Source organism: Crotalus tigris, unplaced genomic scaffold (genome assembly GCF_016545835.1).
Source record: "Crotalus tigris isolate CLP2741 ecotype Arizona unplaced genomic scaffold, ASM1654583v1 scf7180000024167.7108832, whole genome shotgun sequence".
In the NCBI taxonomy this organism is placed as follows: Eukaryota; Metazoa; Chordata; class Lepidosauria; order Squamata; family Viperidae; genus Crotalus; species Crotalus tigris.
The window spans coordinates 2,669,734-2,693,768 of NW_024100417.1; the positions used below are offsets into that span (position 1 = coordinate 2,669,734).

A 24,035-nucleotide genomic window follows, 5' to 3' on the forward strand; every position below is an offset into this window, starting at 1 on the left:
ATTCCCACATCAGCTATTCCACCTTACATTCCTCCAGCGGAGATGTCTAAGTATCAGGAGCCCACATCTCCTGCACATTCATCAGTTAGCGGATACTCATCTCCGCAGGGTGGTGACCAGCCGGATTTCAACCTGTCTGAGGAGGAGGAACCTCCCCCAGAACCATCTCCATCAGGAGGCCTATTTAATCTGGCTCTGTTTCTCCCGTTGCTCTGCAAGGCTACCACAATGGCAAACATAGGGTCCGATCAGTTCCCTCAGCCACAGGCCTCATCGGATTCCAGTCCTAATCCAATATTTTTTGAAACAGTGGCAGCCCAGCACCATGTTCCTTGCCCTTCTATTTTTCTTAAAGGGATCAAGAAGCAATGGGTCTCTCCTTCTTCCTTTCCCTTGGTAGGCGGGACAGACAAGAAGATGTTTAACACTTCCACGGATCTAACTGAGACCCTGGAGGTTCCCAAGGTAGACAAAGCCTGAACCCCTCTGGTGTCCCAAACCGCAGTCTCTGGGGACATGGTGGAGGCTCTTAAGGTGGAGGAATGGAAATGGGATTTAGCGTTTCGAAAGACCCATCAATCAGCTGCATGGGCAATTAAAATGGCCACTTGTGCGTCTTTTTTTGTCTGGACCACCCTTTTATGGCTTCGCCAACTCCAGGCCAGAATCCCTTCCGAGGACATTCGGACCCATCAGGACCTAAGCAAAATGGTTGCGGCAACGGAGTACGCTGCAGATGCGACTCTGCAGTCAGCAAACTTTGCTTCTAGGTCTCTAGCCTCCAACATCACAGCCAGAAGGATGCTTTGGCTAAAGCACTGGCAGGCTGATGCCAAGGCTAAATAGCTCCTTGCAACTGCCCCTTACCTGGGCAACAATCTCTTTGGGGAAGCCCTGGCTCTGTACCTTGTGGAAAACAAGGACAAACGGAAGGTCATGGCTCATCTTACCAAACGGCCTAACAAGCGTGCCATTCCCTATTTCCGCAGGCAGTCCTTTCGGCCGGTAGCAGGCTCAGCAGCCACCCAGGCCTCCTGCTCATACACGCCCAGGCAGTACAGGCCATATGACCATCCGTATGACAGATTGGGATTTTGAGCCAGGCAGCAGAACCAGAGCAAGCGGCCATTTCGAGGGGCAGGGCGCCCCTACAGGAGGTCCAAGTGACTTTCATTCAACACTCCCCATAGGGGGAAGCCCACTTTTTCCACCAGTGGGAACTCACAACCACGGATGCCTGGGTCCTGCAGACAATTCAGTTTGGCCTGTCCCTAGAATTTCTGACCAGTCCCCCGGGTTGCTTCATCACCTGTTCCACTTCACGGGATCCAATAAAAAGGGGGTTTATGCAGGAGGCCATTCACCATCTATTAGATATTCAGGCCATAGATACCGCCTGATCAGAAGGGGAAGGGATTCTACTCCATCCTCTTCGTCGTTCCTAAGACCTCAGGAGGATGGAGAGCAATTCTGCACCTCAAAGATCTGAATCATTACATCACATACAAAAAATTCAAAATGCAATCACTCCAGTCCATCCTGGGAGGCATCAGACAGGGAGACTTCCTGGTGTCAGTAGACCTCACGGAAGCGTATCTCCACATCCCCATCCTTCCAGATCACCGGCGGTTCCTCAGGTTCTATTACAGGGGTCACCATTTTCAATACAAGGCCCTCCCGTTTGGCCTTTCCTTGGCGCCCAGGGTGTTCACCAAGATCCTGGCTGTGCTAGCCACCCATCTATGGAAGGTACTGGTACGTGTCCAGTGTTACCTGGATGACATCTTGATCCAAGTGTCCTCCTTCCGGGCAGCCCAGTCGGACCTGGAACTAACTATTCAGGTCCTCCAACAGCACGGGTTCTCGGTAAACTTCCAAAAAAAGAAAAAAGCCAGATGGTTCCCTCAACCAGGCTTCTGCACCTGGGAGCCATTATAGACACCACAAACTGCATGGTCTATTTCTCCCAGGAGCAGTTGGTCAGCATCAGGGATCTGGCTCACCGGGTGTACAAGGACTGCACCGTTCCACTGGTCTTATTCTCCCAACTTCTGGGAAAGATGGTCTCCTGCACAGCCATAGTTCCCTGGGCCAGACTCCACTTGTGGGATCTCCAATGGTTCCTCCTACCATTCCAGCGGTTGAATGCCAGCTCATCCAACCGGCAAGTGAGGCTCCTGGTCCACACCCTCAGGTCTCTTCGATGGTGGTTCTCACAAGTGGTAACCAAAGGGTCATCTTTCAAAGAGCCGGACTGCCTCACCATCACGACAGACGCCAGCCTATTTGGCTGGGGAGCCCATCTACAGTCTCAGTTTGCGCAGGGCTGTTGGTCCTGCACAGACTTGAGACACAACATCAATTGGCTGGAACTCAGGGTCATTCACTTAGCTCTTCGTCAATTCCGCCACCAGGTCAGGGGCCGTCACATACTGATCCTCATGGACAATGTTGTATCCAAGGCCCACGTGAACACTTATGTCCGAGGCCCAGTTGCTGGGATCCTGGGCAGAGTCCAACCTGGCCTCCCTCAGGACCGAACACATCTCGGGGGTCAAGAACCAGTCACTCTACGATAGACCCCTAGGAATGGGGACTACATCCAGATCTTTTTTCTGAGATATCCTGAAGGTTCGGCCATCCAGTCCTCGACCTGTTTGCATCATCGAGCAATGCCCAACTCCCCAGCTATTTTTCCCATTATTACTTCCCAAGGGCGGAGGGGACGGATGCCCTGCGGTCTCCGTGACCGAGAGGTCTACTTTATGCCTTCCCTCCCCTTCCGCTCATTCCGGCGACCATCTGCAAACTGTTCCAGGAGCAGGCGGAAGTGATCCTTGTGGCCCATACTGGCCATAGAGACCCTGGTTTGCTGACCTAATGAATATGTCCCGGTCTCCCCCATGGAAGATTCCCCCGCATCGTGTATCCTTACACCAGGGGGTCCTCCAACATCTGGACCCTCAGTGGTTACAGTTAGCTGCCTGGTGCTTGAACACACCATCATGACACAAGAGTTGTTCTCACCACGGGCAATCACCATGATCCAGGTCTCTTGTGGGCCGGCAACCAATCACATCTATGATTCCACCTGGAAGAATTTTTGCCATTGATGCAGAAAGCGGAAACTGGATATTTACAAACTAACTGTTCCTCAGATTATAGATTACCTTCTCGACGGTCTGGACAGAGGCCTGGCCCCTGCGACCATTCGTAGGCAGGTGGCGGCCTTATCGACGTTGCTCACTTGCATAGATTCGGTTCCCCTGGCTCACCATCCTAGGATACGCGCATTCATCAACGGCGCATGTAACACTAGGCCTCCAGTGGTACACAGGTGTCCCTCTTGGGAGCTGCCTTGGGGGCTTCGCGCACTCACTAAACTGCCCTTTGAACCCATTGCTGATATACCATTGCGGGCCTTGTCTCATAAGGTTGCATTCTTAATCGCCATCATGTCAGCCAGGTGTATCTCTGAGATGGCTGCTCTCTCGGTCAGGAACGATCTTTGCATCTTCCACCGAGACCGAGTAGTACTTCAGTTGGATCCCACCTTCATGCCCAAGGTCAACTCACTCTTCCATCGGGCACAGGAAGTAATTTTGCCTAATTTTTGTCTCAATCCTTCCCATGACTTGGAGCGGCAGTGGCACACACTGGATGTCCGCAGGGCCCTGCGGTGTTACATTAAACGCACGGAAGCCTTTCGCAGATCTGAGGCCCTCTTTATTTCCTTCCACCCTGCTTCCCTGGGACAGAAGGTGTTTGCTGCCACTATAGACAGGTGGATCAGTGCTTGTATCGCGGAGGCGTACCTGTCTTCGTCTTTGCCGGCTCCAAGTCATATCACAACCCATTCCACTCGCAGCGCTGCAACATCTGCGGCATGGGCTACTCAGGCATCCATCAAGGAGATTTGCAGGGCTGCAACATGGTCTTCGCCCTCCCCTTTTGTATGCCATTATAGGATTGACCGCTTCACTTCCGCGGACGCCTCCTTTGGTAGGAGGGTGCTACAACAGGTGGTTTCCAGGGACGTAGATCCAGCCTTATCTGTTTCCCACCCATTGGGACAGTGAGGCTTTGGTATGTTCCATTGGTGGATTCTCCATCTCCTGTACTGGAGAAGGGGCGTTGTCTTACCTGAACGCCTTTTCTCAGTACAGAGATGGAGAATCCACACTCACCCTAAGGTCAGTTAGGCTGTTATTAGGGATTAGAGAGCCAATACCTTGTCCTTGCATCAGCCACTTTCGCCCTTGTCAAGACTGGATCTCCTACCAAGAGAGGGCATGTCAAGTTTGGCTCCTTGGTCTCAAGAACAGACAGACAGAGAAAACCCATTGGTGGATTCTCCATCTCCGTACTGAGAAAAGGCGTTCAGGTAAGACAGCGCCCCTTTTGCTTACATGAGCTTGTTTTGTAATCACATGGGACCTTATTACCTGTGATTTCCTTAAAATTTCTCTTTGTTGCATTAGTATCTTCAAACCCGTTTTGGAAATAATTGCTAAGCGAAGAATTTGGCAATGGTGCTAACTCTTCTGATGTAATAATTATTATAAATTATTATGGCAAAGGAACTGAAATAGCAGAGTACTTGCATAGTTTTAATGCAAGCATCCTGTTGCAGTTTAACTGCTGCTTCCTATTATATATGTAGCCTAGCTGACTTGGTTACTGTTTTCATTTAGTTATTATGCACATTCAACTTTAAGCACTACTGTTCAGAAGTATAGTTACAAGCATAAGTAAGGAAATGCTAAAGTATACTTACTGCCTAATTCCTACTTTAGGAACTGATAATTGAATGTAGTTACCTTTTCTTTTAAAAAGCTTAGAAGAGACCACAGTCCTTTAGGTTCTCTTTGATGATTACATCTGTTACTGCATCAAATACAAATTTGACGTTTTGTGTATCTGTGGCACAAGTCATGTGACTATAAATTTCTTTTGCATCTTTTCTCATGTTTAGATCAAGAAACTGAAGCTTGATGTAGTTGCCTGCATCGTCAAATGTATTGGGGCCTGTTGGGAAAAGGAAATAGGAAAATATAAACTAAACAGGTGTTAAAAAGTATCACTTATTGTTTGGATCCTGAGTTACTCATTTACAAGAGCCTTAGATCTAACAACATTTTCTCCTGGTGGAAATGAAAAAGAAGTGGTATATGCTATATGTTGCCTTGAGAGTTCCTAGAGCAGTGTTTCTCAACCTCGGCAACTTGAAGAGGTATGGACTTCAACTCCCAGAATTCCCCAGCCAGCACAGCTGGCTGGGGAATTCTGGGAGTTGAAGTTCATACCTCTTCAAGTTACTAAGGTTGAGAAACACTGTCCTAGAGGAAAGGCAATGTAAACGTAACCATTTGCTTACTCCTCCATATTGTTGCCTACAATGTTCCCAACCCTTGATTAGATACTGAGGAGGCAGGTAAAATCATTTAACAGATTTCTTGCACCAAAGGAAATATCCCACAGATCTTTCAATCCAGTTGTGTGTGTTTCCATCTGCATCTTGGAACGTGATTTTTTTATGTGATACTAGTGTTACATTACTTTGGTGTGTCAACCCACAACTTATTTTATTATCAGAACTGTTATAGCAATTCTTGAACAAAAAGAAACCAATAAAATGCTCATATTCCCACTTTCTTTCATATGAATATTATATAGCAGTGTTTCCCAAACTTGACAATTTTAAGGCATCGGGAGTTGAAGTCCTCATGCCTTAAAATTGTCAAGTTTGGGAAACACTGTTATATAGCATAGGAAGTAACTCAATGAAACATGTAAATTGAAATGGGCAGTTCTCTTTGACAGTAAGCCTGACAAGCCTTTACAATGTAACTGCAGTCATTTTTAAAACTTACATTTCTTAAGTGTAATAACTTCTTTACTGTGTTATTTTATAGAACAAGCCATTTTTGAATCAATTGAATAAGTTGTATGTATGTGAATTTCTTATTGAATTGATACATTTCAATTTCAATAGTAAATTACTTTAAACCTAGCAGTTTGTTCATCAATGTATAAAGTATCATTTACTTATTATGAAATGTATTTGCTGCCCATCTCATATGGAACAACTCTAGGCATTAAGTATATTCAACCTGATCCTCGCCAAATGTCTTGAACTGCTATAACTTCAAGCAGCAAAACTGCTGGACATGCTATTTGGGAATGTTGATAATTAATCCATTCCATGGGGAAGTTACTTAGTTGGGGAAACTGCCCCAGCCAACTGTACACTGGTGTAAGAGGAAAGCCTTTTTCTCATTTAGCTCTTTGAGCAAATTATTTTGGCTTTCATGAAAATGAGAGAAATGTTCCAACTCACCATCATAGTCAGGGAAGCAAATGCTGAGATGTACTTTCTTGATTTTTTCCTCAAAGAGGTCCTTCTTATTCAAGAAAAGAATTATGGAAGTGGCAGCAAAGAACTTGTGATTACAGATACTGTTGAAGAGATGCAAAGATTCATGCATGCGGTTCTAAAGAGAAGAACTTTAAAAAGTTAAGTTTAAAAGGAACAGTGATACCTGAGGCTACCTAATATTTTATTAAATATTCTGCTGTTTGTTAATTTAAACAAAAAATAAACATTTCAATGAATATGCAAAATAAATGGTACGCAGTAATGGGAACAAAGAAGCAGTGATTAAAAGTCAAATTCCTACTGATGATTTCCTTAGAGTTAAAAAAGACTCTTAACTTTTCACATTGAAAAATGCAAAAAAAATACCAGAAAATAAACAGTATCATATATAATTGCTAACATTAAAACAATAACATTTCAGACAACTTGCAAGAAGTGGCTTGGATCCAGACAAAATGTGTCTCAAGGGAGCAGCCCCTGCCTTTTCTTTTGCTGATCTAAATGCTGTATTTCCCCCCCCCCCCCAGTGCATTTTGGTTTTGGATTACAAAATAATACTGAACTCACAAAATTGATTTTATATCTTCTTATCTACCTGTTGCATTTAATCAAAGTTTTTACTCTTTATAATGCTAGCTGGAAGATAAAAATGAGCTGTTGAGAGGTGTTTTTGTGGCTTTGCCACTCCTAATTCCTATGCAGGAAGGGAAATGTTCCATCCTTCAATAATCTTAAAGGCTAAGCAACTTTTTAGAATGGTGAAAACACTGAGATGTTGAGGTCATGCTAGCTTAAACTGGCTGCCCTGAGAGGCACATTTGCAAATGTTTGCTCCAGTGCAGGGCTTTTCAACCTTTTCACAGATTGTACCACTTTTAGGACATGACAATATTTGAGTACCACCAAATAGTGTCAAAAAAGGGGGGGGGATTTTGGGTTTTACTGATTAGATTCATTTGTTGTTATAGAAATGGCTAGTTTATAATATTATGGAAAAGTAAAAAGTTGAGGTTCAATGTTAATGCTTCCTTCTACGGCAACAGAGAAAGTATGTTCTTTTTCCCTTCTCCCCCTCTTCCCCCCCTTTTTCCTCCCCACGGTGTCCTACTCTTTGCTTTTGTATTTTTGTATTTTATTCTATAATCTAATAAAATATTAGAAACTGTAGAAAAAAAGTAAAAAAGTACCAGTTTTAATTTCTTCTGTGGCTGTTCCTTTGCTGAATCACTTTCCCTTTGCACTGATAAACGTATGATGAATTCAAACTAGGCACTTTTATGACTTGTGGACTTCAGCTCCCAGAATTCCTCAGCCCTCATGGCTGGTTGAGGAATTCTGGGAGTTGAAGTCCACAGGTCTTAAAGTTGCTAAGTTTGTAGACTCCTGAGCTAGCTGGCTGGCCCTTCTGAGCTTTTCCAATCCCTTCCCTGTACCCTTAAAGACACAGGAATCAAGTGCAAAGCAAGAAAATAAAGAAACACAAACTCCATTTTTTTTCTCTTTAAGCTGCCTCAGGTGTGTCACATGTCACAATGTTGCAATCCTTGACTGAAAGGCTCCGGCAATTGCAAAAAGCTTTAGCTTTAAATTAAGCCTGTTTACCTTCAAAGAAAACTTTCTAAAAGCCACAGACTCAATTAAAGCGGGTAAAACTAATTACATTTGTTTAAAGGGATTAAACCTTTCCTGATGTCTTTTTTCCCCACCCAAACCACATTCTTTTATAGCCTCTCCAATCCCCCCCTTTTTCTTCAGTTCACTTCCAGCTCCAAGCTGCTTCCGGAAGTGCCAATCAGCTGGAGCCAAACAGCTGGAGCCCTGCCAGCTCCTGGGGCTTCTGCCAAGCCCAGACAGTCCTGCAGCTGCCTCTCCCTCAGGCTTGGCTCGCTTTGCTCATCCCCTCCCCTGCTACACTTGACTAGCAATCATGTACCACCTGCCATGTGGCAAAGTACCATTGTAGCTCTGCTCCAGTGGATATGACAAAGGAGTACTTGGTCTAGATCAGAGATCCCCAACCTTTTGGGCATCAGGGACCGGTGCCATGGAGGAAGGTTTTTCTGCAGACCAGAGGAGGTGTGGTTTTCAATACTGCTGGCATCCTGAGGATGGAGCTTTGCTTGTTTGTGCGGCTTGCTTGCTGGCATGCTGCGGACCAGTGCCAGTCCATGGACCGGTGGTTGGGGACCCCTGGTCTAGATCATTATCTAGTCTCTCAGAGTGCTCTTTACCATCTAGCTTGGCTTTGATTTCTGAATGTTGGACACACTTGTAAACAAAATAACAAACTGTAGCTATGCACCCATTAATATTCTAACTCCAATGGAATGTTGGGAAGAAATTTGTGAAGGTGCTCCGGATTTTGTCCACTGGTCTATTAACAGAATAGCTCTGCAAAAAATGGAATGGAATGGGACTACATTTTAGATGCAGGAGAAAAACTAGCAAAATAAAAATTGTGTTGAAAATGAGCTTGGAAGGGGGGAAAAAACTCCCACAGTGCATCCCCAGGAGAGAGAAGTCTTTCAGCAGTGGTTTAATCCATTGCTGACTGTTTCATCTTAAACCCTCTCCTCACCCCACTTCCCTCCTGGCTGCATTGCTAAGTGGTCTGGACAGAATTCCAGAAGCCACGAGGTCTTTCCTCACCTTGTTATTTTCTAAGAATGTCTGTGAAACATTCCTGGTGAAGGGCACAGAGATACAGAAATAAGGATGATGCTGCAAGTTCTGACTGTTCTGTTGCATGCCAGCTTTTAATCGTTGCTGTCAAAAGCATATTTTAAGTGCATGTCAGAAGAAATACAGGTAGTCCTCAACTTAGAGCATTTTGCTTAGTGGCTGTTTTGAAGTTACAACGGCACTGAAAAAAGTGACTTATAACCATTTTTCACACTTATAACTGTTGTAGCATCCCTATGATCATGTAATTTACATCTGGATGCTTGACAACTGACCCACATTTATGATGGTTGCAGTGTCCCTGAGGTCATGTGATCACTGCAGCCTTCTGACAAGCAAAGTCGATGGGGAAGCCAGATTCACTTAACAACAGTGGGAAGAGCCGAGGTGGCGCAGCAGTTAGAGTGCAGTACTGCAGGCCACTTTAGCTGACTGTGTTCAGCAGGTCAGCGGTTCAAATCTCACCGGCTCAAGGTTGACTCAGCCTTCCATCCTTCCGGGGTAGGTAAAATGAGGACCCAGATTGTTGGGGGCAATGTAAATATATATATACATTGCTTACTGGTGTACACCGCTTAGAGAGTGCTTGCACTTAAAGCGGTATATAAGTCTCATAAATAAATAAATAAATAAATAAATAAACAGTGTTACCAGTTTAACAGCTGCAGTGATTTATTTAACAAATGTGGCAAGAAAAGTTGTAAAATGGGGCAAAACTCACTTAACAAATTTCTCACTTAGCAACATAAATTTTGGGCTCAATTGTTGTAAGTTGAGGACTACCTGTATCTATAGATACTAGGTAGTCTTTCCCCTGGTTACAAGAAAACAGCGGTTACTTTCAGCAAATTCTATTTAGCTATCTTCTCTCACTTTATTGAGAGAAAGCCTCCTGTCATCTACAATTCAATCTGCTGAAAAATAAGCAACTAAAACATTTTTATAGCTGAAATATTTTATACGTGTGTTGGAGATGATCCTTCAAATAGCTGTTGGTGAAGATTGCATTATCTATGGTTCAGTGGGGTTTACAGAGATAATCATTTTTTAAAAATGACAAAGACTTTCTGAAATTGGACAAAAATTGATTCCACTTTGACTTATAGCAACTCCTTCAGCAGAACTAGGAATTGAATTCTTATTCCAGATTGTTTTGTTACTTGGGCTTGAATGAAAGCAGCACAATTTCAAAACAACAAAAAACAAAAACAACAACACCCCGACTGGCTACATTTAAGTTCCTTTAATTTTCCCTTCTTTGGCTGTAACCAGGCTGCTAATGCAATTATAAAGTTCTGGCATTCTTTATTAGCATGAAGTAGAAAGGATGACTGAACTAAGTTTTTCTTTATGGGGCTGATGAATTTCAAAGCAGAACCAAGTATATGTTTGGAACTATCATTCATCGTATATACAGTCTGAGCTAGCAAACATACCATATCATCGTCTTCTACCAAGACCATGTCATAGGCACTAAGAGCGCCACAGAAGATGATGCAGGTCACCCCTTCAAAGCAGTGGATCCACTTTTTGCGCTCTGATCTCTGCCCACCTACATCAAACATCCTGAAAAAAGAAGAACTGTGCATGTGACAATGACGTTGGAACATTTGAAACCAGAGGAAAATCTTCCCAAAGCAATGTGGTTTCAAGGAACAGATGTTTGGAACTTTAGAAGGATGTGTATTTGCCGTCTATCACACTGGTTAAAGATACACATGGAAGAAACTATTCAACTTCCCACAATTTGCACTTGTGTAGGGTTTCAATCCATAGTTTCCAAAATCCTTGGATCTTGGAGATTATGAGATTGAACGTGAAGTCATCTAGAAGACACAAATTTGGGGCAATCTACTTAGGCAAAGGTGTGAAGGTGACAATGTAATTTAGAAAAGTACTTCCATTTTTCAGTCAAACATTTAACACAATTTTTTTTTGAAACAATAGATATCAAATTAGAAATAGAAATACCTTGAAAAGTTAAGCTTTTGCTATGGGCACAAAGAGACATGGAATTAAGGTTGCTCCTAAGAGTGTCCTGCTGCTAATGGCCAGCTTTACACATAAGGTAAAAAAATGTGGCAGAAAGACTTCTGGATGCCGCAGTACCCTGAAGTGTATACAAGTGGAGGAAAGGCAAAACAGAACTAAAATAGGATTTATACATCCTAAAAATTAGTTGGAGAAAATGGAAAGAAAAAATTAACATTTCAGAGCAGGTTTTGCTCACCTGAAATTAAGATCCTTGACTGAGAACCTTGTTTCTATGATACCTGTGGTCTTAACACGGGATCGCAATACATCCTGTTCATTGGGAAGATAGTTGGCAGCGGTGATCCTGTCCAGTTGATTAAGATAGCTACAGAGGAATGGGATGCAATTTAATTTCTTAGCATGGTGTAGGAATATATAATAGCATGTGTCATATGCCATCTATATTATAATTTGATAGAACTGTGTCAAAGTTTCCTAAAGTTTTAATGGCTTGAGCAGGATTTTGAACTCCTATCTTCCAGAAATATCAAACTGAAATTACTATGATTTAATGTCAACATATTCTGCTTTCCTTTGTATACCGTTAAGGAAAATGTGCTATAAACATTGGTTAACACCTGGCTAATGTAGCAAGAGCAGAAATGGCAAACCTCTGCTGTTCAAATTTGGTTAGGACTGCACAGCAATTGCAAGTTATTATATTGTTAAGGCTAACAGATTAACAGATTTTTGACCATTTGTTTTCTAGTGTATTGTATAGTCTTATATATTTGGCTCTATTTGCTCTTACAATTGCATAAACATTTTGTAAATATGGCATTTGCCAATTTAGTGCCTTCTAAATACATTGGATGATAAATCTTGTTGGCTGTCATGCTGGCTGGGGAAGATAAGAGCTATAGCTCATCACATATGAAAGATATTCGCTTAGGAATGAAGTCTGAAAGGGTTTAGTAGACTTCTGTTGCAAAATATTAATTGGCAAAAAGAGACACAACTTTTAGTCAGCAATACCAGTAGGAATTTGGAGGTATATGCATCCCATATTATATCTCTATATTGTAGCAATATTTGCTCCCAAAATGCTAAATTCCCCCTTGAAATTGAATATTAGTACAGAATTATGCAAATAAATAGTTTGAATCATATCTGATCAATCAGGTACGTGTAATATTGCAGATATGTATACCCAAAACCAAGTGCACAATGAAATTCAGTGACTGATATAATCAGGATTTGCAGTCCCAGAAATGACATTGTTAACTGAGATTGTTAAAGAAAATTATAACATTATGGAAAACGAGCAGGCTGTACCTTCACATACAGCACTTGTTTTCTCCTCCTAAATCAGATATGAGTAACAAAAATTCCTTGGGCTGTGAGATAATTTATTCAAAAATGTATTCACTAACTTCCATTGTACTTATTCAAGACTATTAACTAGAATGTCTCCTTCCTTAATTCTCTCCTAATTCCAAATTATTACCTGACTGACTTCAAAATAATGACATTCCTATTAATCTTTTCCTTTCTAAAGAGTTTGGAAAAGCAATAATTGAAAGCTGAAAATAAATCTAAGAAAACATTTTCTCTTTTATCTTAATCAACTATCCCCTAAGAAGTCAAAATACGCATCTTCAGAAGAGGATTTAGAAAGCCACGCAAGTTCTGATCAGCGTTGGGTTCCTTCTGGAACCAATACTAGATTCTCTCTGTGCTCACTGTGAAGGCCTTTTCCTTGAAGCATACACAACATGCTTTCAAAAGTACAGATCTGCCCACTTGTGCAAAAGCAGCTTAGGACTATAATAAATTGACTAATGAGGATAGAGGATGTAGGATAAATATGATCAGCCTTATCTATGTTATTGGAGTAGTCTGTAGTTAATATTTATATTTTACTTTGTACAGTTTTGTAAATTAAACAATTAATAAACTATAGTATATACAATAGATTAAACAGAATATAATAGGACATTTATATAAAAACATGACAGAATAAAAGAAAATAAATAAAAACCAAACACAGCATTCACAGAAGGTCTGGATATATAGAGCAGGGACTTTTCTTATTTACAAGTTGGTATATCAAGCTATCTGGAAACAGATGTTTTTGGCCACAGCAATCTCTTGTGGATCCCATGGCAATGATGACTCTAGAACATCCAAAATTATGTATCCATTCTTTCTGAGGAACTACAGCTATCTGATTTGGACCCTGACTGCTCTTTAGAAGGCCAGATCCTGAAGCTGAAACTCAAATATTTTGGCCACCTAATGAGAAGGAAGGACTCACTGGAGAAGGGCCTAATGCTGGGAAAGATTGAGGGCAATAGAAGAAGGGGACGACAGAGAATAAGATGGCTGGATGGAGTCACTGAAGCATAGGTGTGAACTTAAATGGACTCCAGAAGATGGTAGAGGACAGGAAGACCTGGAGGAATGTTGTCCATGGGGTCGCGATGGGTCAGACACGACTTCGCAATTAACAACAACAACAACAAATTCTTCAGGGTTCAACCTTAACTTCTTGATCCTCATCCATATCACCCCAATTTCCAGAATAAATGCCACACCTCTTGATTCTACTTTTCTATAGAAAAGTAGAACATTAACATCATCAGCATACTGACAACATTTTTCGCTAATGTCTGTCCCACTGGGATTAATGTAATACTTGCTATTATTCCACAAAAAAGCAGAGACACACTCTAGGACCATCCTTATAAATAGGAATGGAATTGCTTTTATCACAGTATATTGGTTCTGCCCCAAACTCTCTCCCTGCCAAACTTACGGAGATGGCTCAGGAGGATATGGTGACTGACAGGATCAAAAGTGCTGAGATATCAAGCAAATTCAATAGAGTTGCTGTCTCTCTGTTTCTAAACCAGGTTAGACTGAAAAAGGTCTCTCTCTTTTTATCTTTGAGTCAGTATTGACTCCTGGCTACTGCCTGGACAAATTTTTGTAGTACTCTTGGCAGGATTTAAGAAGTGGAAGCACAACACTCTTTGAAGCATCCATACAGCTGTTTTAAAGAGATGTTGATCTAATTATCCACATATTCTGAACCATTTCTCCAAATCATTTTTGAAGCATGCACAAGACAACTGGTTTTATTTGAAAAGACAACAAACTATGCAAGGAGAAATTCCTATTATCAGGTTGAGGAGTTGCCATCTCATTATCACAAAGGGTTGTGATAATGTGATTGCACAAATATCTTATGTTGATACGACATTTGTGCAATCTCATTATCACAATCCTCTGAGGGGGCTTAATTGCCTTCCCAATAAGGTAATCTTTCAATCGTTGCAATAGTTGGCTCAGACTTACTATGCAGCAGAATCATTGAGCTGATATTCAGCTGCTCGATCAAAGCAGGCTTGAACTCCTCCATCAGCCCAAAGTTTCTTTATACAAGTCACCAATTCTGGGGGCATGGTACCCTCTTCAATGGAATCAGCCAAACTGTACAGCTGCCGTTGCTCATCCTATAAAAACACAGAGCCCATAAGCACAATCTTGTTTCCTTGGGGGCTGGATATGGAATGCAAGGCTCATCTTCATGTAGTTATGAGGTCACCTATACAAGATGTCCACTGTTTTCAGCTGGGAAGTTCTAGCTTGCAGAGACAGGCTTTATATGACCCATGCATCAAACTAGAAAACACCAAAGCAGAGAAGCACGTGGAAGGAAGAACACTGAGCCCCAGTAGTGCAATGATTGGAATATAGTACTGCAGGCTGCTAACTCTGCCCACAGCCTGGAAATTGACCCTGGTGGGGGCTCAAGTTTGACTCAGCCTTCCATCCTTCAAAATGAGGACCCAGATTGTTGGGGGCAATATGCTGACATTGTAAACCACCCAGACAGTGTTGTAAAGCACTACGGAGTGATATATAAGTCTAAGTGCTATTGCTTTTGTTATTCATACGGGGAGAAAAAAAATAGAAGAAAGTAATAACTTTCTTGACAATATATCAGCTTCTTTCAGAGAGAAAATTTTGGTGGGGCCTAGTTTGTCTACCAAAAGTATTTCCTCTAGTGAAGTGTTATTGTGTATTGCCGTTCTGGCACAATCTGTGTAGTGCTTTCTTCCAACATAGCATATTTTCAGTACCATATGGTTGATTAGTTCAACTTTGACAACTTTAAGACTTGGCTGGGTGAGGAATTCTGGGAGCTGAAATCCACAAGTCTTAAAGTTGTCAAGGTTGCAGACTCCTGGATTAGTTGATGTCTTATACATTTTCAGCAGTATCTTCTCTCTTTTTCTTTTTTAAAAGTACATTACTTCCTGTTATGAACTGTAAGAGGTAAGACTCTTTTGAGAATAACTCAGGTCAGTGCTGGCGTAATTATTCTATGAATCAGCTTTTGCACATTGATGGAATAGGAAACAAATAATGCTCTCAAAACTTTTCTTTAATCACCAGATGGCGCTAGGCACACCTACTTCACTTCCAGGGGCTAACTTCATTAGGTTGTGTAGCAAAAAAAAAAAAGTGATGAGCATGTTTGTGCAACACACACACCCATGGTTACTGAACCATGATTTAAACAGTTCATCAAATGTCTGGAGTTGTCTGAACCATAAACCATAAACAAACCACATTGTCTACCACATGGTTCATAATATACTACATCAAAATGCAGTATTCACTCTGCTTGTGGTATGTTCCAGGCTAAGAGATTTTGTGTGGCATAAGCTTTTGGGCACTGGTTGTATTGGTACCAAAAAGCAGTCTGGAGTATGGTTGTTTTCCACAAACCATCTGTATTTGATGCATGTTATCTGGTACTGTGTGTATGTATCCTATCCTTATATATTGCATCTGAACATAGTATACTTTTAGGCTTATAGAATGTCCTCCAATATTTGTTTTTTATATAAACAAATTCTTTGGTTTTCTATATTTTTAACCCATAAGAAAAATATGTATAAACCATAGAATAAAATTAGTGAAACAGTATATGTATTCTGGACTATCGATTAAACATCCCATGGTCATTCTTGGACTCAAATTTAAAAAGGTTTGTATCAGTCTCCTTGTCTCAAATATATGCAACACATACACATCAATCCTGTTCCCAGCCTGATCAAATCAAAAATATTTTTCCTATGTAAAAGGAAAAAAAATGTTCTGTGCTCTGTCTGTGCAGTGGGAGGCAATGTCAGAAAAAATATCTAGACTTCAATTATGCAATAGCAGCCACTTTTTGACACCTCCAATCACCCTGCTTGTATTGCATCCCAATTTCTAGCCATTGTCATTGCTTTCAGGGGAAACACATGTTAGAAGAATAATGTGCTATTGGTAACACTCACCCCGCGACCTGAATCAGCAAAATCTATGCCCAGAGTAGTCATGGCCCTGATGATTGATAGGATGGATTGAAGTATGTTGCTATATATGATTGCTTTGAACTCCATACATTCTTCTTCTGTGTAACCATCTTGATGGATAATTCTGTAGTACAAAGAGAAAAAAACTCCCAAGTCTTGAATATGGAATGCTACCATTGATTTTATTCCAAAGCCTTAGTACTAGTTTTGTCTTTGATTTTATTCTCCACTTGGCAAGGAGTCTGTATGGTTCAACAAGGACTGGAAACAAATCCGAGTATTGTTACTCATTCACTAAGTGAAATGTTAACATCTGGTGCAGCCTATTATGTCTAAACCCTGATCTCCTCTTTCCTTCTTAACTCTCTCAACATCATGACTTCCGTATCAACTCTTCTGTCTTCTACCGACTTCCGCTTTTTGTAGCAACTCCCCTAGCAGGGGTTTTGAGTGCTTAGTTTGTTCCAAGCTATGAGTACTAGTATCAGTTTGGGTAATCAAAAACATCGGCTTGGCGCATTAGGTTTCTGCTGAAGAAGGCTGAGCCCAGCCTCTGATCTGAGTTCTTGCATGCAACAGGTAAAAGCAAATGCACTTTCCCCCAAGAAGGTGTTATTGATAAGGCCATGTTCTTACCCCTATGCACTCTGACGCACTTTTAGGCATTTCAGTGCCAAGTGCTGTGCCACTCTAATTATAATAATCAGTTGATTATTGTAGCAATAATTAATTCTTGCTGTGGATAATTGTGCACTCCATCTTCAATGCAGCTTGCACTTGCCTAGTATTACTCTAGTTTTAAGCCTAATTTAGTTCCTACAAAGTTCATTTAAAAAAACTTAGTGAAGACCATGCTAAAGGAAGAGCACCTGGCTTTAAATGGTCATTTCTATCCACCAGCCTAAAAAAGGGGACATCCTAAACCTTATGGGAGTTCTTTAAATCATATATGCAGTTATTGATTGCTCCATGACATACTGTTGTATGAAAAGGTATTTCCTCTTAATCCTATCCAAAATCAATTTATGAAGCAAGCAGTTGCCACTTGTTGTCCTCAGTTGGTTTAACCACATGCTATTTTTATGTGTACTAAGCCTTCCATAATCAGTTTAAGCCCACTCCTGCTGCCAACAATCTGAAAAGTATCTATAAACGTGAACCAATGTGGGACAACACTTAATTAAAAATGCTGCTGGGTACAGCTAACTTTTGAGCTCCTGGTTGCTGATCTTGAAGGGGATACTCACTTCATCTGTTTGACAATTGTACTCTTCCCTGACTCACCAGCACCTGGAATGAAAAACAGCTTAATGTCAGAATTGCTTTGCAGACAGAGGATGGTCTGAGTTAATTATGTATTGCTTTCCTACTGTAATTATTGTGAGATCACAACTGGAAATATATTCAACTATTATACTGATGAATTATTAGGGCATGGTGAATTGGTTTGCTAAGCCAACCATAATGTCCTTGTCCATATACAAGTCTCAGTAAGCTTGACTTAGTGGTTCATTCAGGTAGTCTCTTTTGCAACAATATTATAATGGCTTGCCACTGCTTTTTCAAGAATATTCTTCAATTTCCCAGTCTTAAGTTTGAAGATTTTCTTGTGGTCCTTCATTCAAGTTCCAAATATGCTTCAACCACTCCTAGCATCCACGCACAGACAACAGGCATTATAACTAGATCATACACCATGATTTGCAAGAAATGGCTAGATTCATGCCTCGCACCAAGGCAAAAGTAAAAAAAAAAAAAATAGAATAATAGCTTAGTGCAACATGAAAAATTAGCCTTTATGACTGGCCTATCTTAAAGACAACATCATGGGGAACATATGTTTTTCTGTGAAGGAAGATCAATGATCAGTGATCTCAGAAGATTCTTCTCTGATGTTTATGCTTGTAGGTTACACCTTATTACAGGAGAACAGTTGGTAGTCCTTGACTTTCAACCATTTGTTCAAATTTACAATGACATCGAAAAAGTGAGTTAGACCCAGTCACAGCATTCACATGTCATGTGATCAAAATTAGAGTGCTTGGCGATCAATTCTGATTTCGGTCTTCATTGTGGTTGTAAATTGAGGACTACATTTATAGCTTGAAAAAAACTAGAAAAAGGTGACATGTGAAACTGGCTTAGCTCAAATATGGTATTATATCTACTGAACAAACTACATTTGGCTAACCTTCTGCAATATACTGTTAACACAAACCAGTATGTTTCACATAACAAGTGAACTTTAAACCATATTATAGTCTGTGGATACCAGCTTCATTATGCCATAATATGACTTGTTTGATCTTGATTTAATGTAAACTCTGCCATTGATCTGGCTCAGCAATTTATTAAAACAAACCATAGCTTAGTACAGTGGTTCTCAACCTTTTTAATGCCTCGACCCCCAACCGGTCGTAAGTCGAGGACTACTCAACCAGTCATAAGTCGAGGACTACTCAACTGGTGTAGCACCATTTGCGGAATGGGACTTTTGGCGGGCTCTCTATTCAAGAGAGTCTATTCTATTGGCTTTCAAAAGCCAATAGAATAAAAGGGAGTAGCACAGCTAAGGAAAAGGGGGGGGGAATGGCGGACTGTGTTGTTTGGCGACCCCCGTGAAATGGTCGTTCGACCCCAAATGGGGTCCCGACCCACAGGTTGAGAACCACTGGCTTAGTAGGATGTATCACCTGAGCCTAAAAAAACCTCACTGGTTTAAGTGGTAAATAAAAGGGAGCCTTCCCTTTAATTGCCCAGGCTACGGAAAGAGCAGCCTTCATTTTCCCATTCCCATACATGAAATGCCTCTCTTAGGCCAAATGTTTTTAAAGATGCTCTCTGTTAGGCAGGACCCAGTCTGAACAAATAACTAATATACATTAGTTATTTCTGTGCCACCCAGAGTTATGTCAACATTGATGTTATCGCATGCTAAAGATACAGAGAAATGTTTTTCTCTGGGTTGACCTCCAGATTCACTCAAGCATGACAAATGGATTCTTCACTTTCTATTAATTTGTGATGACCTTATGATGCCATGAGCCAAGTCACACCTGTGTGCTTGCAAGTCTAGAGCTAGTGGAGAGCATTCATGGCCCAATGCTTGAACATAGAGAAGTGTCTTCCAAGATGAGCAGCAACCAAGCATCTTATTAGGCCTGCACAGGTCCTCCTGGTTTATGGGTAAACAAGGATTTCTCTTTACAGAAGAAAAGAGAATGGCTAGCAACCCACACAGATCCTCCATTATTGCTCCACATTTATTTCTGTCCATTTATTCCTCATTTTGCCAAAAATCCCAATGTGTGTAAAGAACAAGTGTAGAAAATAGTAGCCAAAGCAATGAGAGCCATCAAAAGCTTCCCAGATACCCAGAACAAGACCTTAATTGCATGACAACTGTGTAATCAAGACTTGAAATGGAACTATGGCAGCATTCTGCATTTGGGCATCTTTTCCAACAACTATGATGATGCTAGCATATCAGAGGATTGGGAGGGAGAGTGGTAAAAATGAGGGAAAATAAGCTCTCTGCAGATGCCCGAAACCTCAGGGAATAAGGTGATGGATCTCCTTATCGGGGTTGGTTATGACTGCCTTATTCTAAAGTACCGTAGTGTTTTGGTAACTGTAATATGTATGAACTACAAGTCCCAGAATTCCTCATCAGCACTGACCAGGGAGTTTTGGGAATGGTAATCCACACACCTTAAAAGTTGTTAAGTTTCAAAAACACTGTTCTAGAAGGTCTTCTGGAATGGAATAGTTTAAATGTGCTTACAAAAGATGAAGGATCATAATTTAACAGCATGACATGCCAGGAAGGAAAATTAAAATGCTTGTGGGAGTTACTGTGACACACAGTCCTTTAAAAAAAAAAAAGTCACACTAATTATTAAGGAGGAAATTACCATGGAAATCAAATCAGATGTGGGACAGCTCACTGTGAGCAGCTTCTTTACACAACCTCATTGCCTTTCCTTTGTAATTCTTTATGGTGAAATTTGGGAGTGTCTTTTCAATCTTACTAGATGTGGGCACCAGCTGGAATTAGAGGGAATTCAGGCCAATTCCGACTTCTATTGGGAGCGGTTTGTGGGAATCTACCATAGCACGAATATGGTTGGGATATAAATGTTCAAAGGTCTTTTTTTAAATCCTGTACCTGGAAGTAGATTGATAATATATAGGCTGAGTCTGATCATGTTTTCCAAATGATTTCTAGTGCTACCTTCATTTGTAACAGAATGAATTATTCACACAGCTTGCTTACAAGAATCTTTACTACAATGCAAAAAAGTTTTTTCTATGAAATATGAAACATATATGGATGAAATATTTGCATATCTCTGTCTGCATAAAAATAATCTAGGAGGCTACCCAGTGATGATAAAAGCTCATATAGATTCACTGCTAGAATTTTCTGTAGTAATTTGTCATTATATGGAAATACTTGCCTTTTGATAACCAAGACGTTTTGTATACAGGAATAAATAAGATTTTTAGGTTTCAACCTGATACACAGAGTTTGTATAGATAATACCAACTTTAATGAGTTTTATTTTTAAATAGACATGTAGTATATAGGATTGCACTGTAAATGTTTTCCCCTCTGTCTTTGACTATACCTAGAACTACAGTTCCAGTTTTAATAGCCCTAGACTGAGAAAACATTGCTTTAGGTTGGGTTATTAAACATTCTATCAAGTTATTAAAATGTAATCATATGCACACAGATAGATATTCAGAAATGCATTTACATAAAACACAGTGACTCCTAACTGCAAGACTAAGTTATTTTTGCAAGTGCTGGTTCCTATTTTTACTCCAAATCATTCCTTATTTGCTTTCTAGAAGCACTAGCCTTCCTAAAACACACTCCTCTTCTTTCTTAACAAAATGTTTCTTCTGTTGCTCTTCACTAATTTAAGCAACCATTGCACCATTTCTTGATCTCATCATATTAAGCTGCTTGTTTAGTTCAAACCGGGAAGCTGCTTAGAATTAGAGTTTAAGCACTTTAATTCCAGTTTCCCTGCTGTTATTGTGATGAATCCAAGTTGCCAGGAGGCACATAAGAACTGATTATGCCTGCTTGCCTCCACAAGCAGCACTGCTGATCTAAGTGACTTCTACCACATGAACTGTGGTACACTTGTTTCTACAATAATGTTATCTCACGAAGCCATGCAGCAGAAGCCAGGATTAAAATATTTTTCATTCTACATATGGGAGGACACCTCATCCAACCCCCATCTCTTCATTACTGAGGTTTCCAAATCAGGTATTAGGGTGGGCTGAGCTAAACAGCAACAATAGCAATAGAGTAGGCCAGTCCTGCCTTCACTGTGGCCTCTAAATCTCCAGGAATTAAGCAGAGCACAGATTTTTTACTCCAGCCATGGTGACATCTCTGTTCATACATTCCCTACTACAGCCTTCCTCAAATCACTGCCCTCCAGGTATGTTGAATTAGAAGTTAAATTACAAACAGCTGCTGAGCAAGGTGACTAGGGACAATGAGGATTGTAGTTCAATGCATAGGGAGGGGTCTTCAAACTTGGCCACTTTGAGACTTGTGGACTTCAACTCCCAGAATTCCTCAGCCAGACAGGTCTGGCTGAGGAATTCTGGGAGTTGAAGTCCACAAGTCTCAAAGTAGCCAAGTTTGAAAACCCCTGGCATAGGGAGAACATTAGACTGGGCAAGACTCCCTTCACTCTAATCCCTTTCCTTGATCTAATCATAAAAAATTATTCCTTGTTGCTTGCCTCTGTTTCTCAGTTGCTGCCAAGGTGGCTATTAAACCACTAGAAACTCATACAGCTGGCTGGAAGACACACCTGAGCCTAAATTTTCCATGTCTCAAGTATCCTTTGTGCTACTTTTTAAAATAAATTAACCTGCTGGCAGTTTTCATTCAACAAATTCACTTTCTAGATTCATTTATGGAACCTGAGCTCTTGATTACGACTTGCAACTAGATAATATCTGACTGAATTCTAGCATATTTGTGACAACCCAGAACCTAGAAATGTGCATATCAGAAGAGTACCGCAAATATTAAAGCTAATACTCAGAGAGTTTCCATAAACAAGTCAATTTCATGGAAGCAGAAAATGTGGCTGGAGAGAAGAAACTAAGGTCTCTGACGTCACACTTAAAAGAATGAAAGTTTGGGCTGAGTCCAGATTTAATAATATTCAGAAAAAAAACTTGAAGTTATCACTACTAACTTGAACTCTCATTGACTAAAATGAATAACAGTATTCTAAGTCACTTGAATCCAATTTTTTATATTTTTCTCAGGGAAGTGGTAATGCCATGTTACAATGAAGCTTCCATGTTTTAACTCATCAGTTAATGGATTAAAGGGAATGCTGAAAGGAATAAGACAGGTTTGGGCAATTCATGCACAAACCAAACCAAACCAAAAACAGCTGTGTCCCAGATAGTTTTGTTCCAGACATAGATTAAAAACACAATTACTTTGTGTGGGGGGGAGTGTTTTCAATTTCATTGTGGTTTAGTTATCATCCAGTGTTGTCTTCTCACTTTCAGTTGGGGAGTTTTGATTCTCCTGTCTCTGTGTCAGTAAACAAGGGAGACTTGTTGCTACTGGCTTATATAGATAGCACTGGACTTTTCAATGTAATGGAGCCAATCCATCACGGTCATAATTTGTGATGGTTGTAAAACCAGTGAGTCATGTGATTGGCGTGATTTTACAACCTTTTTCCTGGTGGTGGTTAAGCTGCCACAGCAATTGTCAAGTAGCTGCCATTGTTGTTAAGCAAATGCTGCAGTTGTTAAATAAACCAATGGCTTTCCAAACTCAGAAGTAAATGCTGGTTTTCAGCAACACCATTCTTAAATGCAGTCACATGACTCTGGGATGCTGCAAAAAGCTGTAATATGCCCTGGTTGTCGAGCACCCAAAGTTTGGTCACATGTTCGTGGATGGGAGCCCAACCTTTGGAATTTCGACTCAAGATCCTAAATAGCCTCCAGGTCTGTAGTAACTTTGAACTGATCATAAATTGAGGACTACCTGTACTTGTTAGGGGAAGAGGTGATCTGAGTTTAAGAATGAAAGAGCCCATTGGACAGATAGAACAATTCTAGATCTAACTGGCCATGTGAAAGAGTGGAGAACAAACTACAGAGGAAGAAATTGCTACTAGAAGCCATTGGACTCAACCCTGTACTGGTTGCTTCTGTTGCAGCAGTGGTGACTAATAATATCTAATAATATCTCGCTCTATATCCCCAATCTCATTTTAGTTACTACTTTTACTACCAGTTTTGATTCAGTATAGCTGGGTGTATGGTGAGTTGTCTTAGATCAGGGGTAGGCAACCTTGGCTCTTTTATGACTTGTGGACTTCAACTCCCAGAATTCCTGAGCCAGCATAGCATAGTTGGCTCAGGAATTCTGGGAGTTGAAGTCCACGAGTCATAAAAGAGCCAAGTTTGCCTACCCCTGTCTTAGAAGAGAAAACCACCCTTCCACCCATTCCATTGCAAGTAGTCCTCTCTTACTAGCTTCCCCATGCAGTGACTGTTTGAAGTTACAATGGCGCTAAAAATATAACTTTGTGACCAATCCTCGCATTTACAAT

The 24,035-nt window shown here is 40.9% G+C and overlaps 1 protein-coding gene across 1 annotated transcript in view; it reads right to left on the reverse strand.

The window, feature by feature from the left end:
• GNAT2 (G protein subunit alpha transducin 2) overlaps window positions 1–24,035 on the reverse strand; it is a 36,377-nt gene that overhangs the window by 5,348 nt on the left and 6,994 nt on the right. The window contains exons 2-8 of the mRNA XM_039323115.1: window positions 17,658–17,700; window positions 16,393–16,534; window positions 14,396–14,553; window positions 11,292–11,420; window positions 10,498–10,627; window positions 6,341–6,494; window positions 4,821–5,028 (exon numbers count right to left, since the gene is read on the reverse strand). Coding sequence (XP_039179049.1) covers window positions 4,838–5,028; window positions 6,341–6,494; window positions 10,498–10,627; window positions 11,292–11,420; window positions 14,396–14,553; window positions 16,393–16,534; window positions 17,658–17,700 — 947 coding nt within the window. The 3' untranslated portion in view covers window positions 4,821–4,837. The remainder of the gene's footprint in view (window positions 1–4,820; window positions 5,029–6,340; window positions 6,495–10,497; window positions 10,628–11,291; window positions 11,421–14,395; window positions 14,554–16,392; window positions 16,535–17,657; window positions 17,701–24,035) is intronic.